The sequence below is a fragment of the Dermacentor albipictus genome, chromosome 10 (assembly GCF_038994185.2).
Source record: "Dermacentor albipictus isolate Rhodes 1998 colony chromosome 10, USDA_Dalb.pri_finalv2, whole genome shotgun sequence".
NCBI classification, from domain to species: Eukaryota; Metazoa; Arthropoda; class Arachnida; order Ixodida; family Ixodidae; genus Dermacentor; species Dermacentor albipictus.
In genome coordinates this window covers 7,603,829-7,622,845 of record NC_091830.1, presented here as the reverse complement: position 1 = coordinate 7,622,845, position 19,017 = coordinate 7,603,829, and the positions used below count along the sequence as shown (strand labels likewise).

Here is a 19,017-nt window from a genome sequence, read left to right as displayed (position 1 = left end):
TGCGGTGTCTTGAGAACAGTATTGATGTGCAGTACTGATACCTTGATTTGGCTAAGTTTGTTCATCTTGACAGCGTTCTTATAACAGCAGTAAAGGTGAGAATGAAAAGAACACGTAGACCCGTGCTGTCATATGTGTTCTTTTCGTACTTGTCTTTAGTGTTGTTATATGAACACTGTTATGTGCAGTGTTCCATGTCATTGCACTTGTTTGCTTTCCAAAACCACCAATTACTAACAAGCCTGCCTTATTTCTCTCACTTTTTCTCTGCGCTTCACTAACAGAGAAAGTGAACCGTGCTCATGGTAAGGAGAGCCTTCCTTGAACTTGCTTCAAATGGGAAGGGTTGAGCATGGGGCCCTGTGTCTTGGATTGTGCGTATTGCTGAAGACCTTGCTCCCGTTTCATTTCAGGATCGTTACGGCTACTGAAAAAGAGGCCTTTGGGACTGTTTCATCTTCTTTTTTTTTCTGATGAAGTTTGAAGATGGTTCTGCAGTGGTCATCATGCCACTTCCCGTTGGTGCGTCTCTTGGGGCTGTCCACAGTGAAGGCCGTTATTGAAAGTGCAAATAAACATGCCGTTTGTAGGTTTGTAACTATGTGGCTGTGATTTTTTTAGACCAAGATCAAAAAAAGATTATGTATTTACTCAATTGTAGCACACCCACAATTGTAGCATGCACCCAGTTTTTGAAGGCTGGAAATGCAATGCCCTATATTCTAACTAGCATCCCAATTTGCACAGTTCAGTAGTATATGCAGTATCTAGTACCGTTTCTTGCTCATGGTTCATACCCTTGGACTTTTATGGTAAAAGAGTGAAGTAGCGTCTTGTCTTCGCTCTGCAAAAACAAAAATCTGAAATTGCTGTAGGTGCAATTAGGACAACAGTTATAGGTAGTATCCAGAAATAAAACTTCTTTTGCTTGCAGGTGCTCTCCACACATGAAGCATGGCAAAGACCAGATTTCCAGATTAGAAAGGGGGAATTGGGTTCCACTTGTAGGCACTTTTGGTTTCGTAGTGTATTGTAATGCTCATGTACTGTATTAATGAATATTTCCAAAAGAAAAAAAAGTGCACATTATAATCAAGTAAATATGGTACGTGGGAGACCCAGGAATGATAAGTGAAACTTGTGGAGATTCTATAAAATAGCTTCAGCTGAAAGCGAAACTGCACATAAGTCTGGTTGCCAAGATCTGGTGACAAATCTTGCAATTAATTGCTTGCCATTGCAGCATTAGCTGAAGAAATGTTATGTAAGGTGTGATGTTGAAGGTACTTGTCATCCAAGATATATAGGTCTCTTGTACAGGGCACATGAAGGGACATTCTTTGAGCCATCACTGCTTGAACTTGGAGCCCAAATGTTAGCCTTGCTTGCAGTTGTAGTTCACGATAAACCATACTGCAAAGGGCACATTTGTGTGCAACTTGTCCCGGAGAAGAAAAGGAGCAAAAAAATAGAACGTGCGCACTTGTTTCGGGCTGAAGACGTCACTTATATAGATTAGATAGCAAGGGTCCAGGATGTGCAATGAGCTCAGACACGTCTTTTGTGTTCTTATCCGGGAAGTTCCGGGTCAGATAGGGGACTTCAGGATGCGTAGTACAGAAGGTCTTATCACGGCAGCGGCATTGTATCGATATGCAGAACTGGCACATCTACAGCACCTCTCAGTCATGACCTCGAGGTGTTGACAGCTAGTTCACTGCAAGCAACTGAGAGGGATGACCATAAAAACCTTTTATTGTGTGCACTGCACATACAATGTTAAGTGTGCATTTAGTCTAACTAGGCGGATTAGAACAATTAAGTTACCTATAGCTGGATACGCAAAAAAAAAAACCTCCCGTTTTAAAGTTCCCGCCCATACATGGCCTGAATGGCTGCGGGCAGTAGGAAGAGCTCTCTTTAGCCAATTCAGCTATGAACGAAGCGTAAATGATGATTGTGAAATGTAAAAGCTATCAATCCAGCGCATGCAAGCCAGTCCCGCTGTGACACTCGTCGCATATGTCACTGGTGTTGTGGCGCCCCATAGCGTCGTCGGCGTCGACGCTGGCGGGCGAGCGAGCGACGCATGTGCGCTTATTTCCGGGTGCCGCTGTGTTTGTTTTGTGCCGTCGTCGAGACGGGCTGTAGCCGACCTCTCTAGCGTGCGTTGGCGGAGCGTTGCATGTGGCGCAGCGGCGTGCTCGGACAGCTGCGCATCCCGCGCCCAGGCTCCTTCATATCAGCGGGCGCGGTGGTGGTCCAGTGTCGACCGGCGTCTTGACGACGTTCCAATAGAGGCACGCGCTTCTACACCCCCTCCGCACGCAGCTGCGACTCCGGTAGGTTGGGCTCCGCCGCAGAGCTTCTCCCGAGAATCACGTTGGTATGTTGGCCTCGGCGTTCTTCGCGCCTCAGCCCCGTCTCCTTTCCCAGCGAAGCGTTTAGTTTCTTCACCGCGGCCAAAGTTCGTTTCGAAGAAACGGACGCGTTGTCGTCAGCCAAACAGATCAATTACCGGCGGCGATCGAGCTCGTCTCCGAATAAGCGCCGCGCAGTCGTGCCGTCAGCCTGGCCGAACGCGCACGCCTAAATAACAACCTGCGAGACGGCGCGGGCTGGAGTGGAAGCTCTCATCAAAACGACCGACACCTCTACGTTGCATTGTTGCCGTCCCCTCTTGTGCGTCTCTGCACCTTAACTTGCCCCCCACGAGTCGAGGGCCAGCGCGTAGGACGTTTAACGACGTAAGCAGTGGACGTAAGCACGACCGCTCCACTATCGCGGGCGCAAACGTCGGGAGAGGGGAGTAGGTCGCCCGCTCGCCCTCGGCCCTCCTTTTTCTTTTTTCGCCCTTCTTTTATTTATTTGGTCTGCGCGAGGAAAACCCGTCGGTGGGTTCCCTCCTCCGCGTGCGCGCTGCAAGGCCACACATTGCCTTTTTACTTCTCCGCTGGTCGCGTACCCTTGGCGTGCGTCGCCGCTACAACCAGCCTCCCTAGTACCTGTCGAGCGATCGCTTCCTGCCGCTTCGGGGAGCCAAAGGTGCGTTGGGTCGTCACTCCTCCGTCTCTTTTCCTTTCGTTATTTTCGTTGACGGTCCGTTTTCTTCTAGTATCCACTTTGTTGGCGCTCATCGGATGCCGAAATAGGTGTCAATGTTCCGAAGTTCCACCACCGCGCAATCGAGGCTGGAGTAGAAGCCCAACCTAGCTTTGGCAGGCCGCGTGCTCAGCTAGTATATGAGGAAAGAAGTGTGTAATGAGGTATAACTGCCGGGTGGCGGGTCGAATATTAATGGTGAGAACGCCAAAGGTTTCCTGCTCCCTTGTTTTTTCGGTTCGCTGGACACATTTCCATGGAACATTCAGTCGGCTGCGCTTAGCGAGCCACGGGAGGTTGCGCGATGACGTCATGCTCTGACGCTGGTTGCTGCACCATGTCACTCTTTCCCATGGGCGCGAAGCTGAAAGCTTTCGTATTTCGAGCTGTGTTGATTTGCTGGAGAAGCAGCGGAACACGTGCCCTGTGGGACTTTGGGTGTGCGGTGCGCGAGTTTCTGAAAGTGCCCCTTGATTTATTGTATTTGCTGTGCTTGTGGTTACGTGCTGTTTTGGTTTCGTTATGTAGCGTCTCAGCATATCTTTTTCACTGTGTAATGTCAACGGCGTAGTATGGTACCCCAGTTCAGGTATTGTGTACATCTATTCTCGCACACACACGCACAAACACACACACACACACACATGTATATATAAGGTTGATTGTGTTATGCACCATCCTTGCATGTTTGCAGCATTTCATTTCCATCAAACTGTGTTGCCCAAGGAGCAAAAGCCTGCCATGCTTATAGCTGAGTTTAAGTTTGTTTTTGTTCCTGCTCAGAAATTACCTTTCATTCATTCATATCTACCGTTATTCATGGATTACAGTGTTTGACCACAAATGTGATATAAAGCTTAGTTAAAATTGTATGCTACTGGCCAGTAGAAATTTGGAGAGAAAATAGGTTTGAATAAGTAACACTGTTAAGATTTTATTGGTAAGGACATTGTTTTTGCAATTGGCTTTGTGCACTGCAGGAATACACCGCAGCATGCTGGTTTATTCAGTGCCGGATAATTATATCTCGATCCACAAGTTCTCTAGGGTCATGAAAAAATTTAGCTAGACACCATCTCTATATATATGCCTCGTGAGTGTGCCATTGACCACATTCGTGTATAGTCTTCGCTAAAACTACGCTGGCCAATATATTTGCCCCCAAGAAATGATCTGCTCGATTACTCACATAAAACTTAACTTTGACTCACCAGGTGCACATCAACCACAGAACATGTTTTTCAGACTGCTATGGTCACATATAGTATGTCAAGTACTTTGGCTAAAGCTGTGCCAACGAGGTTATCCCTCAGCCAATCAGTAGACTTAATTGCATTCTGTGATAATACTGTAAAGCTTACATGCATGCATGCATTCATCAAGTGGACTCTGGGCACCTTTGAATTTTATGGAGCTTTACTTGGTCCTCTGGCAATACACTTTTGCAAATGGGTCAACTTTGATCAGGCTATTGGCAAAGTTTGCACATACTAAAGTTTTTTGTGATACAAGTAACATAGCGCAGTAAAGACAAGTCGAGACAGGACAAGCACTAAGACAGGTAGTGCTTGGCCTGTCTTGACTTGTTCCTCGGCCTTACTGCATTATTTTACTTGTATCACGATGAATAACCAACATGCCCAAAGCTATTCCCTTTTCTAGTTCAGTTCTAAGCCCACCTTCTGTGCACACTGCTGCATTCCAGGAGGAGGTCCACAGCCGCCATGGCAGAGGCACATCAGGCTGTGGCCTTCAGCTTCACAGTCACCCATGAAGGTGTCAACATCAACTATGACCGTGAAGTGCTGTTGCTCGTGTGGCAGAGTGGCTTGCGCTCGTGGAAAAAACGTGTGGCTCGCTTCCTGACCAACCTCTACAATGGCATATACCCATCTTCTTACCGGAGCCTGTACCTCTTGCTCTCCATCGTGACGGGCTTCTCTCTGCTTGAACGTGATGGTGGGCTCACACTGCGGCTGGCATCGGTCATATCCAGCCAGAAGACAGCGGCTGGCGCGTCGACAGCCCTTCTTCCACGGTTGGCAGCCAGTGGAGTGACCAGCTTGGTGCTCTGGGTTCTCTGGAGCCTTGCACAGAGATACGCCCTCAAAGGACTTTTCTTGTACAAGGGATGGATGTATGAAAGCAGAGGCAGTGGCAGCAAGGTATGTTGTGGCTATCTATTCCTAATGTATCCCACCACAATATCTTAGTTGTCATGGCATTACACTACTGAAGTGAAGGTTGTGAGAGCAAAATGCAAATACACTTTGCGTACTTAGATACAAGGGCACATTAAAGAACCTCAGGTGGCCAAACTTAATCTGTAGTCCCCCACTACAGTGTGCCTAATAATCAGATCATGGTTTCGGCACTTAGAACCCCTGAATTTAATATTTCATTTTTAAACTTCCTAATGTGTATAGACCAGCTACAGAGTGTGACATCATAAGGAGAATAGGGCAACACTGTCACCACGTGCCCTCATTTGGGGGGTAGGAGATCATATACAGACTCAATTTTGCTCTAAAGGCAAGGTTAATACAAGTGGCATAGTTTTAAACAGTTACCTGAACAGATTGTTGTTCAAAATGGCTCTTCTTGCCTTCACAATACCTGTTTGTTTACCGACATAGTTTTTCTATAGGCAGTATTCAAAAAGACCTCTAAGCACCAATATTTCGTACTCTCAACAGTTTTTTAGCAGTACTGTCTAAAATGTGATATTAGGTTAAGTTAGCAGTTAACAAAGAGGTCGGTCATACATATGCATTTGGGGTTTGCCTATTGCACTATTTTCATGTCAGCGAGGCTAGCTGTTCACAATTCTTCATAATAAAAGCACAGTGTCCTCAATATTTCGATCATATGAACTCATACATGTTAGCATTGAAGATGAAAAAAGTGTAAAATCTGAAAAGTTTGGAGTTAAATTGCCTTCATTGATGCCTAGTGTCGCACTGCAACATATGATAGTGTTCCGGCGCAAAATCAGGCCATGCAAGGGCTGGGATAGACAATTTTAGTCTGTGCTTTACTGTGGCATGAAATGACTGCGGTGACTTTTTCCACAGCTATGTCATTCCCATTTTTTTCTGCTGCCATCTGGTCTCGTAGCAAACAAAACGTTTGTCATCCTTTGGAACAGCTGCTGATACTGCTTATGCATGGCATAGTGTAGCATCAGACAGCATGCGAGCACTGAAACTGGCTTGCTGAAAATTCTTCCCTGAAAGCTTTGCTAGCATATTCTGAGGCTCTCATTAGCTGTGCTTGCTCTTCAAGCCAAAATGAACAAGTGACCTTTTGCGCATGAATATGATTGACTGATTGTGAAAGGGCATGCATTGCTGAGCTAATTGGTACATGGCGGTGACGGAAAGCAGCCTGCATAGGCAGGAACAGGAAAAAAAAAAGTTAAGGCCTGTGACAAATTTGTTTTTGCAGCACACTTCAATAGACTTGTAGAGACTTGGGAATTATCTCTACCTCCTCTTTTTTTTCCTTGTTTCTGCATAAGTAAAACTGTTTTTTGTGTGTTCCATGTTTTTTTATAAAAATGTTAGTGTTTTTGTTTAGAATGGAACCTACAAGCACTGATCATAACAAATTGTTAAGAAGGATGTTTGGGACAGTTGAAATTGACACCTGTTAAATGCAGAATGCACTGACATACAGCCATGGCTCAAAATGGCAAAGCTGGGTTCATTGCCTGCCCATAGAGAGATGGCATTTTTTACCTCCTAAAATTAACTTTGCAGTTGGTAGTAGAATTTGTGCAACTCACACATTGGTAAAGCCTACAAAAATAATGTCCAATTCCAGGTGATTATTTTTTCTGTCGAAAATTAACGTTTGTAATATTTATTGCTCCTTTATCATCAGTCAAAACTGATTTCAAAGAACAGAGCACGGATTTTTTATATTTTATTGGGTTTTGTTGCATTGGCAAATGTTGACTCAATCAATGCTTCAACTATAAAATATATTTCAGGTGTGGGAGCGAAATTAATTGTTTGAAATGAAGTACATCTGGAAGACGCCTAGGTTGTTCGGAAAGTTACACAACATTCAATGCATTAGTTGCAAAAACAGTGAAGGTAGAGAACCCTCCGCATTACTGCACCTGGATTTTATCAGCAACGATTTAGGCATCTACATTATCATATTTTCTTTCGACATATTTCTGGCATACTAACCAATCTTGTAGCCTTGGTTAGGCACCTTAAATTACTGTGGGACTAACATATTTAAAAGATTGTCGCTAAATAAACTGTTTGTGGTTCTCATCATCTATTGCAACTCGTAATGTGTTGAGTACAATTAGCAACCACAAAAGGACATACCAGGCTAGGACAACAGAGTGCTCTGTTGTCTCTGGTGTGTCCTTTTATTTGTTAGTTGTGCTCAACACATTACAAGACTAAGAAACACACACTAACCTAATTTCTCGCTAAAATAATTGTTGTGTAGATGGTTGCAGTACCTGAGGAAGAGACATATTTTTAAGCTATTCCATGTGAAGCTTGTGTGTGGCTACAACGAGAGTCCATACGGTAGTTCTCATCTTGCCTTGTTCCATGGCCGAAAGCACCACAATCTTCTCTCATGAGCCTTGGATGCAATGATTGTGACCTTGGCTCCTTCTCAGATCTTGTTGTTCTAAACTCTGCTTCTTTTCTGCCACTCCACATATCCTGTCAAAGTCATTGCAGAAAAAAAGGTAATTATAGTTAAAACCTGTCTGAGAAAGTAGCTCTGAGGCTACAACAGCAAAGCCATACTGATTTCACCGATTCTTGAAGTCGGTCGTAACTTTGTTTTTGTTAAAACACGTTGGCGGGCTAGTTGGTTAGAATCCATGGTAGAGTGTATAAGCGCGACTGTACGAGGATGTAGAAAGAACGTTTTATTCGTGCAAACATAGAACAGGTTTTTTTGTCTCTGCAAAGAAGTAAAAATGACAAAATTATCTGTTGCCATGGAAAGAAGTGGAATGTTACGCCCTGTGATGAAACTCTGAGATGACGTAGTGTCACTTCAAGGTAACTAAATTTTTCAAGCTGCAGATTTGTGGCAGATGTCTCATATTGGCACCACCAATGAACACTGCTAAAGAAATAAGTGTCAGGATAGAAATATTCTGTTCACTTTACACCTTGGGTTCTCTACATATACCTGGTGTTGCGCAGTTCGTATTGCATCCGCACCGTGTCATTCCTGCCAGCACGTGTGATGCGATGTTGTGTGCAACTCTCATTTTCCATCGAGCCTGGAAAGCAGCTGGCTGCAGGTTACACAACGAGGGCAAATCTATGCACATGTCTTAACCAGGGTTACAAAAAGGTTGCCGGTCTTGCCAGTAGGCTACCAGTGCTAGATTTGGTAATCCTGCTTCTTGTGACTTGCCACAGACCAATAAGCAGTGGTGGCTTTGCCTGTCGACTTAGCGCCACTTCTGTCCTCTGCTCAGATACATGTAAAACACAGAAGTGTTCTCATTAGGCAAGCACTGAACAGATTTGAATGAGATTTGTTGCATTAAAATTCAATGCATTAAAGGTTTCAGATTTAGACCCTCAATTTTTTTACCAGAGTTGCTGAAAAATCTCTGTAAAAAACTACTCTATAACAAAAATGAGGAATTGAAGTGCTAAGTTTAGGGGTGCAATCTTGTACGCGTTCCAAACTCGAACGGAGGCGGTCCGTTCTTTCCGTCGCGAAATTGGCGGTCCTTTCCATTGCGTTCGTCCGATAGCAGACAACACGAAATGATTGACAGCAGATATCACTTCACAATTGACGTCATGGCGTTCGTCACCGTTCAAACTGACCAACTGTGTGCGGCTCGATAGAACGGACCGCCTCCGTTCTATTTTGGAACGCGTACAAGATCGCACCCTTGAACTCAGCATTAAAGGTAGCTAGAACGGTGCTGTGAGCTGCACTTCTAAGAGTACCTGAAGTGTACAAATGTAGTTTATTATTTTACTGGCATCAGATGTTTACTTTGCTAATGCTAGTCCTGAAAAAGATCACGATAATATATATTTTTTTATGTATTATAAAGCATTGTGCTGTGTATCAACTTTGTCCACTTAGAAACCATTTAATCATTTAATAGATACAGTTTACATAATTTTGGCATCTGTTTTTATTGTGTGGTTATATAGCTGTATACCTGATGAATTAATTTTATAATTTTTAGTTTTTGTTATTTCTGCTAAAAAAAAAGCAATGCAAAACTAAAAAAACAACTGTGCTAAACAGTCACTATAGCGCAGCTTTTTTAAGTGATGGAAATTTCATTCGAGTTGATCTAGCAGTTGTCCAGTGAGATCATTTCTGCATTTTATGTTTGTTATATATACCCTATACGTTGACGCTAATGAACCTTCATTACAGCACCGCAGAGCACAACTTACACTTTGCTATGTATTAAGAATTCGGTCATCACCACAACATATATGCTACAACATCGTAACACAGTGCCAATCACGACTACACTACACAAATAAACCAAACATGATTCGGCCACTCATCTTAAGACACGAACAATATTGTCAAACCTATGATGTTCCTCCCGAATCCCTGCAGGTTGCCGAAACGCCACCAAGATTGCCCCCGTGGTGCAATTTTACACAGCTGTGTGACTGGACGTTAACACATATAAAGAAAAAAGACATTCCACAAGAACATATAATACAAGAGTTCCGAGCTATCCAAGAAAAATATAAAAATTACACAGAATTTTACACTGACGGCTCTAAAACACAAGAATACGTAGGTGTTGGGATCGTAACAAAAAATTGGGAAAATAGCATTCGCATAAATAATTTTTCTTCAGTCTTTACCGCCGAAGTTTATGCAATATGGATTGCAGTTAAGAAAATTACTTCCGACAAGCTGAAGAATGCTATTATTTATACCGACTCGTTAAGTGCCCTAAGAGCCCTTAACTTAAACTCCGCGTCTGAACCCCTGCTTGGCGATATCTTAAACATAGTATTTAACAAGAAATATGAAGGAACCATACGATTCTGCTGGGTCCCAAGCCATGTTGGGATAGCAGGGAATGAAGCTGCAGATAGAAGCGCATCCATGGCAGCGCACAAAAGTATAACACACATAACACTTCCATACAAAGACAGCATCAGAACGGTTCGTAAGGTCCTAGCATCAAAATGGCAACAAGAATGGAACTCGTGCGTAAATAACAAGTTACATATAACTAAACCCCTGCTTCGCGAGTGGAAATCATGCACTCACCAAGAACGGTTCTATGAGGTAATGTTATGTCGACTTCGAATTGGACACACGCATCTAACACACAATTTTTTACTTCGAAACGAAAGTCCACCAACATGCGAGAAATGTCACGAAACGCTAACAGTAACACACATCCTTTTATCATGCCCACACACTGAAACACACAGGCGGAAACATTTCAAAAATTTGTATCACTTACATATACCTCTGCACCCTGCCTTAATATTGGGCGATGACCCACTAGTGCCATTCACTAACCTGTTCCAGTTTTTAGGTGAAACCGATTATCTATATCGACTTTAAGGTAACACAGCTATAACTACCTTAACATTGTATCTTATACTGTCCTGTGACTGGCGCAGCATGGCCTTAGTCGCTTTTGCGCCATTAAACCCGAATTAACTAACTAACTATATATACTCTATATATGAAAATGCATTATGTAGGGAGAAGCAAAGGTAACCTTTCCTCTTTATACCTCGTTTCTTCTTTGGTAAATATGTTAAGCTATATATTAAAGGCTACCTTGGATGAACACATCACTTCTCATACTGGTGATCCCCAAAGAAGCATTCGTCACTTTGTGCGTGAAATGAGATTTGGTTAATGAACAATATTTATTGCTGTTAAATTGACTGGTAAAATCCAGTTACTGCTCTTAATCTGTCAAAGTTTAGCAATTTATCAGAAGTGAAAGAAGTGAAGTTTTGGAAGCTATGCAGGAACAAAATAGGTAATGCAAGCTTTGTTTTCGGATTCAAGGTGGAAGCCTACAGGACAACCTGTGATTTTACTTTACTTGTCTGCAATTTGGTGTTTCTTGCAGTCTAGTCATGCTGCAGCTTTATCTTTTATACTACAATCAGTTATGTTTTCCTTGCAAAGGGCCCTTTTACATGTTTCTACGGCACACAACTCCTTTAGCGGCTTTTTCTTTTCCTTTTCCACAACTTCTGATTTTTGTTCAACAACCATTTATTTAGCATTTTTGGAAAGCTAGCCATACAGCTGCCATTCATTATTGGAAACTTTGTTTGCAACCACGCTCTAAAGATGTTGAGAGGCTATTCATGCAGCAGTTCTTTTAATTACAATGAGTGGTACTGCATTTAAAAATAATCCTAATTGTCTGCAATAGTTGGCTGTCCTTTTTTCACTGGTCTTACAAGCATGGTACCTAATTATGTCAAAATAAATATTTCTGCTGTAGATGTATGTCTGTGCATGACTATTTGATATTAGATACTTATTATATTTATATTCTGTTTGTATTAAAAAAAGTTCATATTTGCCCACCTGTAATAAAAATGCAGTTCAACTGTTAAAAATCACTAGCCATAAAAAAATCCAGGAAAAAATGTACTGGTCCCTAAATCACTTATGATTATGCTTGAAAGGTAAAGCATCACAAAAAAATGTATAATAAAATGTTGGTATCTGTAAATCTCGTGCTTTTTGATATTTTCTCTGTGCTGACTTATTTAGACATTTTGCTCTTGCTCTGTATTCTCTCTAATCGAGTTTCAAATAACTGGGAAGTGAAATGTTTTGCCTAATATTTTTCTTTTATGACATTTGCATTGCTTGCTTTTCTACTTTTCTAAGACATGAAAAGTGAGGCTTTTTTTGTTTGGAAGTCATCGGGCGGTTTTTGTTAGAAATTAGCTGGAAGAGGAGAACCTGTTATAAAAGTTTTAGCAGGACTTACCTTAGAAGAAACACACTGTAACAGTGTGTTATTGGCCATAATTTTTGCTTGTAGAACACATTTTGTTCTTCCTATCTGGCATTTTTCAGCAGTATCAAAAGTTGTGCCATACAACTTTTTTATTGCACTTTATTTTTTTCTTCATCATCATTTTCTCTTGCCAAAATATTTGTATTCACAAGTGTAATGTATGAACGTTATAATGCCTGCTAAAATTTATTGAACTCTAACCGTAAACACTAAGATTTACAGTTAGAGCTTATCTGTTTCATTCAAGTTTGATCAGATGTGCAATGTAGACGTCTCATACATTTTCACCTGGCATAGCTAATGCATGTTGGTCTTCCAGGCAGGTCAACTGCAAAGGCCCTTTTTTTTTTAGATCTTTATTATGAGCTTTACTGAGGAGGTGGGGGGATTATTGAACGTTCCAATTGAGAGTACATTGGTGTTCATCTATTTATAAAGTCTGAGCAGGTGTAAAAAGGTAGGGCGTTTATCGCAGTGAACCAAAAGAAATGTGGGTTAGGGACTCATTAAGATAGTTGCAAGTTCTCTCTTGTTTCTGTGATCATCGGATACTATCTCCTTATAAGCCTAAGAACACCAGAAGTGCCTAGTGCATTCATCAAGTGAGCAAGAAAGCCATATCAGGGGCATTTTGTGTTTAATATTCCGGTGCGCTTATGGTGAAAAAAAAAGCACATGGAATAAACTTTTTGAAGTTTACCTTTCACTTTTATGACGAAAACCTCGTGCCTGTAGTGTTACTTAAGAAGAAAAAAATGCTAGGGATATGAAGCGAAAATAAAAAAATAAAAATAATGGAACTATAGGAGCGAGATCTTGCAGCAACCTTGAGAGTTCTTACGCTCTTTATCTTGTGATAACAGGACGTTATGTATTGACGCCCGAGGCATTATGACGCACTCCGCTGACTTCCAGAGCAGGCGAAAGTAACCTTGGCAGGGGTTGCAGTGGGGGTGCTATCAAGGTCACCATATCTTGAGCGAACCTTGCAATGGCCATGTGATGGCGAAAACCTCTCTTGCGCAGCTTCCTTTGTTTGTTCACATCTGAGCTGCAGACGGCACGTCTTTCACCCCCCTCCCCAACTTTTTTTTTCTTCCAAGTTCTAGACAGATGCACTGTCTATTTCCTGGCACACGTGCGTCGAAGCAGCGGCCTGTCGCAATTATATAGAGGAGGGGCTGGAAAATCGGGGTCTGGGGGGGAAGGGACGTCTTTGCTGCATGAAGAACGACTTTGCTGTCTGAAAAGCCCTCCTGCTACATACACTTCCTCTTTCCTTGGGAGAATGCAATAAGGAGGGGGAAGAAGCGAAAGTCTAGAGTCGTCCTCTTCATTTGCCGACTCCAGGAAGTGCCATACTTTCCTACTGCCGAGCATAATTATACCTGGCTGTTTCTTTTTTTTTTTTCCTTCGAGTGTCGGGCACCTTTCTTCTTCTTTCCTTTTTTTTTTGTCCTCTGCCAGAACTGGAGAATGTACTGGCACATGACAGCTGCTCTCTCGTGTTTGGAAACAATGGCTTATCGAGTTCATCTTGTGTACGTTCATTGTTTGGGCGGATGTCACTTTGCTAGGACGAGCCAAGTGTCTCCACTGCCCTGTGTGGGTTTGAATAGAAAAGAACAGCTGTTTTTAGAGCCTTGGCTGTGTGTCGTTTGGGTGTGTCGTTTAAGAAGGCAGCTGGGTTGCTGGGTATTGACAAGTGAATGGGCTAAGAGAGGCGGCTGAAAAACCACTTTTGTGTAAGTTTGCATTGAATGGAAAGCTTCTTGGGTATATGTTGAAAGAAAAGGGGGGGAGGGGAGCAGGGAGTGTTAATGCTTGCCATAATGGCTGGCAGAATAATTCAGAAGTTGTTATTTATTCACTTCGTCTATTTCTTTGTGGATGGGCATCCCTTCATTTTTTTTTTGTCATTGAAAGTATCATTGCTTGGTCATTATTAAGTGAATTTTACCCTTTCTTGTTGCCTGGTCACTGTTAAAATTAATTTTACCTTCTCTTATTATTTATGATATGGCTGAATGCTAATGTTCTGGTGGTTTAAGGACATGAGTCTGCTTTGTATCGTAATATGTAAGTGGGCACCTGTCAAGTTTTCATTTTGGGAGTAGTACTTGACATGTGCCGATTTGTATATGCATGAAGCAAAGGCATTCACTCATGTGTTGATTAATGCTATTATGATTATTAGGATATTGGGTATAATTGCTAAAAAGAATTTTACTTTATTCTGACGAAAAATAGCATGAAAAAATTTCATCGCCAATTACGATACTCCCTAGTGCAAAATTTGAGCGCAGCTCTATACGCGTTTTCATTTCGCGATATATTGGCTGGCGCAGACAATCTGTCTCGTGCAGCACATTACAAATGGAGAAAAGTGTGGCATGTCTGCCTCGCTAATCAGGAGATTGCAAGAGGCAGCGCGTGGGTGATGCATGAGTGCGATTCACAGCAGCTCCTGCACACAGACCTCCACTCATGTAGCGCTTTGTTTCCATACAGATGACGCGCGCTGCTCTGGCGCCATATCATTAGCCATCATCGCAGCACAGCCTGCCTTGCGCGGCACTATGCTTTTCTCACTCTTTCGTTCCACCAATGACGAGAGTGGGCCTTCATCGCAGGGAAGTCGTGCTACCAGTGTCAGCGGCAACAACACCCAAGGGAGCGTCACATCAAGCCTTACTCGTAGCTGCTCGCAATCGCCCCTTGCAGAAGCGGTGATCCTCATCATACATGCTAGTACCGCAGACTGACCTCAGCAGCAGACGCTGCAGACAAGCTTAGCCTTTGCCACCTCACGGCACCCTGCCTTCCCTCAGAATCTCAGATGAGATCACCCATGCGGCTGCGAATGCCATGGCCGCCGGCAACTCGGTGCATTCTCAGGCCATCTCCTCTCCACATCTCCTCTGCTTTCCGCATCATGGTTTTACTGCACCCTCCTCCTGCGCTGCACTTTCCTCCTCTTTCTCTTTGCTATGGCCTTTCTTTCATCTACCGCTGAGCTCCATGTTCGCTGTCATTCTTCTCAACGCTCATTCTCTCGGTTGCGCCGCCGCTTCTACCACTCACCGCAGGAATGGGCTATTAAGAGCTACACTCTAAAAAACAAGGGACGGTAAAGAAACACCTATCGTGTTCCTTTCTCATCTCTTTTTTACATTGGTATGGAATATCAACTCTCCCAGCATTCTGTACTTCTAAGTTACTCTAGTCGTGTTCAAGGGCTAATGTTCTATTTCATGATGAAAGGAAGAGTTTCTTGATAGATGGAACTTTGCTTTAGTGTACTTTTTAAAAGAAAGCACTGATTTGTTGTTCCTGAAAAAAAAAATTTTTTTTCCTTAACCGCTTTCTTGGTGTGTGTGTGATACACTTGAGATGGCACTTTACATTGGGTAGCTTCCAACTCCAGCATTTTCTTTCAGCAGTGATGCTTGTTCGACCCACTTTATCAGGGAATGTAATAAGAAAATCTGTGTAACCTGCTAACGAGTTGCAAATGAGTGAAATGCGCAAAGTGGAGGAATGTTCATGAAAGGAAAAATTGTCATCCACCCCAACATAGCACGAAGTTACAAAGGAAACCTACTCTTTGATTAACCTTCCTCTACTTGCGGAATTCTTCAGAACTGATTGGCCCTATTCAATGGCACCTGTGGTTTGAGTTGTCCAATTATTTGTTGGGGCGCTGCAGTCTCCTAGTCTCATGGTTAACTCGGGTGGTAGAGTGACATCTTTGAAAGGTGTTGGTCCGAGGTTCGTATCTCAAACCAGGACAAACATTTGTTCAACTGTGAAGCTTTCTTTCTGCGAAACCTGTTTGAGTTTCCTTTGTAGCGTCATGCTACATTTGGGGCGATGACACTTTTTACATTTATTGTACCTAGTGGGAACAAAGTTTGCAACTCATTCACGATGAATGTGACTTCCGCTTTTGATTCATCAAGCAGCAGCTGTCCTTTGTTGTCTTATCTACATTCCACTCCTTATCTTGCATACCACTTCTTGAGTTGCATGGCTCATGCCTGCACTTCATCCTTTTCTGTCTGCATCATAAGACTATGTGTAAGCATGCTTGCCTCCTAGTTCAGTGGGGTGTCTTCTTTGCACTTTTGGCTTTCCCATTTATTGCAGCATATTCACACATAGACTTTGTTGAGAGGCGACTTTCACAAGGGTCTGTAGCATTGATTGCTTCAATCTGATCCTGATAATGCTGAGAGGAACAATGCTTTCCACTCCACCGTGAGTTTCACGTGACAAGACATTCACTTTAATTGAGTCAAATAACTAGATTGCCACTTCACTAATATTCACTGGCTGGGAAATATGCTCTTGCTGTTGCCTTTTTGAGAGGAACTAGCAATGCAGCTCAGCTCATACTATATCTGAGGATGTGCTGCATTCCAAAATTCTACCAATGGAAAAAAAAAATGTTAATTGTGCAGAACTTTATACCTGTGTTCTTCCTGATCTTTATTTAAAGTCAAATCGTGCTGTACCTTCTATGAACTGAGCGTATAAACCTCATGTATGAGGCAGTATTAGCAGCTACACAGGCTGTTCTGAATGATGAATTTAATGCCACAGGCATGTACAATACTTAAAGAATGAAATATGATCAAAAGACAGCACGTCACCGTTTGCACTGCCTGTGCACTTTAGCTGCTGGCGGGATCACTGACGTGTTTCATGGGTCAGTACTAACTGCTGTTGATGTAGCATGCAACTATGCCAGGTACTTTTATTCTAATGCTAACAGAATTATAAAAGAACTTGCCTGTGGCACATAGCACAAATCTATTTATTGAGCTGAATTACTCGAAGCCGACATTACTTAAACTGAAAGTAAGAATGCAATCATTGAATAATTAACAATATTTGACTACATAATCAACTTAAGTAATTACTTTAGTGCACATATTGTTTCAATATATCATTCCAATCCTTCTCTACACAAGTCATAAATGGAAGCCAGTGATTTCATAAGGGAAACTCACTTGGGACAAATCTTCAAATGGACGCTAGATTTAAGATAAGCGCTGTCAAACTTGCTGTAAAAATCCACTGTTCCACTTACTTTTTCTAACAAAATACCTTTTTATGCATTGAGGCTCAAAAATTGCTCGAACATTAATACATTTTGTCGCAATCTTTTGGAACGCTTATCTCAAAACTGGCGTCTTCCTCAGAATGCGTTTCAAGTTGATATGACTTTTGAAGTCACTGGCTACAATAAGTAAATTGGGATGTGTGCCGTAAATTAAATTAATTAATTAAATTCAGGTAATTTAATGATTTAGTTAATTATCAAACATTTGTGAATTATTCTAGTATTCATTTTTTTTTTTTGCTGAAAGAAAAAAAAAACGCCTCATATACTGTTTGTGTGCTGATACTCCACTGCATGGCCCTATATAGGAACTACTTTATTAAGGCAGCTTTTCATTCTGGTTTTGGACATTATCACCATCAGCCCATTTTACGCACACTTTGTTGGAGGAAGGCATCTTTCGGAGATGTCCAACTACCCTATGCCACGTGCTAGGTGATTCCAAGTTGTGCCTGCAAGTTTCCCAATTTCATCAAGCCACCTAACTCTCTGCTGCCCTAAACTGCATTTCCTTTCTCTTGGCACCCTTTCTGCAACTCTAATAGACCACCAGATATCCGCACTATGTATTACATGCTCTGCCCAGCTTCATTTCTTCTTGTAATGTCAAGTAGAACATCTGCTTCCTCTGCTTGCTCTGTTAACTTACATTGCTGTCTTCTTGTCTCTTAATGTTATGCCTATCAGTTTTCATTCCATTGATTGTTGCATGGAATGTAATGATTGTATACTTTTCAAGGTGTATATCGGTGCTTGAAGTTCTACATTCCAGGTGCGGTGTGCCACTTACCTAGGTGGCACCTGCTGACGATGCTATCCAAAAACTTGGAAATCGCACATGTTCATTGACAGTATGCTCTGTATGAAAGGAGTGACATGTGTGAATGTCTGCTCGTAACTGATCGAAAAATGGGGTCAGAGTTGGTATCTGCCTATGAATTATGAATAGGACCAGAAAGGTACTTTCAAGTATGCATGACAGTGCCGTACAGTGCAGGTACTGTTTGGCGTAGAAATGTCTTTGTTTGCTTGTTCCTTTCAACAGAGTATCGATACTCTATTCACTTGCATAGTGATCACACTTATTTTTTATCTAAAAAGCTGATACAAACTTGGGGCTGTGTTCGTTAAATGTGGCAAAATTTCTTGGGAAAAATTTCGTGTAGTGAGAATGGAATCAAACAACTTGCAGGTCAGAATTCTTAATACAGCTACTATAAACATTACTAAAGAAATAATTTAAACAAGATTTAAACTCATCTTTGTCTCTTAAAAGAACTGACGATCGGCCAGAATGTGTTGCGAGACGTTGATGGAAATGAGATGACCGTGATTTATAGTGATAAAACTTAGCACACTATTCGTGATTTAAGTAGGAATTATAATTTTAATTGGCAAAGAAAGTCTCAAAAACCATTATATGGCGAGGCCTGGCAGAGAAATCTTGGTACTTCAGATGCATTTGAATGAGATTACTGTATGTAAGTCAATTGTTATTAAGTACAACATAATTATTTCTTAACGTTGCAGTTAGTATGTTATTAGACAGTTGCGCTTTATTCTATGCTTTGGATATCGAAAGTGCACATATGGCTATGGCAACACACTGATTTGCGTTTCACGTGTGAAAGCGTTGTTTCGTTTTTGATCCAATTACCAAAGCGGTTGGACAGGAAACCACGAGAACGCATAGCTGTTGTCACAGAAATACTTTAGTACTTCAGAAAACATAAATTGCAGGAACATAAACTTGATAAACAAAATACTTTCTCACAGCTAT

General features: G+C 42.0%; 2 protein-coding genes across 6 annotated transcripts in view; both read left to right on the top strand.

The window, feature by feature from the left end:
• Positions 1-598, top strand: part of ArfGAP3 (ADP-ribosylation factor GTPase activating protein 3) — a 35,828-nt gene extending 35,230 nt beyond the window's left edge. The window contains exons 9-10 of one of the 2 annotated variants that reach the window (XM_070527507.1): positions 285-305; positions 414-598. In XM_070527507.1, the coding sequence (XP_070383608.1) occupies positions 285-293 (9 nt within the window). In that variant the 3' untranslated portion in view covers positions 294-305; positions 414-598. The remainder of the gene's footprint in view (positions 1-284; positions 306-413) is intronic. The other variant, XM_070527506.1, reaches the window with a different exon arrangement.
• Positions 599-1,904: 1,306 nt separating this feature from the next.
• Positions 1,905-19,017, top strand: part of whd (carnitine O-palmitoyltransferase whd) — a 38,566-nt gene continuing 21,453 nt past the window's right edge. The window contains exons 1-2 of one of the 4 annotated variants that reach the window (XM_070527740.1): positions 1,905-2,386; positions 4,808-5,267. In XM_070527740.1, the coding sequence (XP_070383841.1) occupies positions 1,989-2,386; positions 4,808-5,267 (858 nt within the window). In that variant the 5' untranslated portion in view covers positions 1,905-1,988. Of the gene's footprint in view, positions 2,387-2,448; positions 3,046-3,659; positions 3,692-4,807; positions 5,268-19,017 lie in introns of those variants that run through there. The other 3 variants (XM_070527743.1, XM_070527744.1, XM_070527742.1) reach the window with 3 other exon arrangements.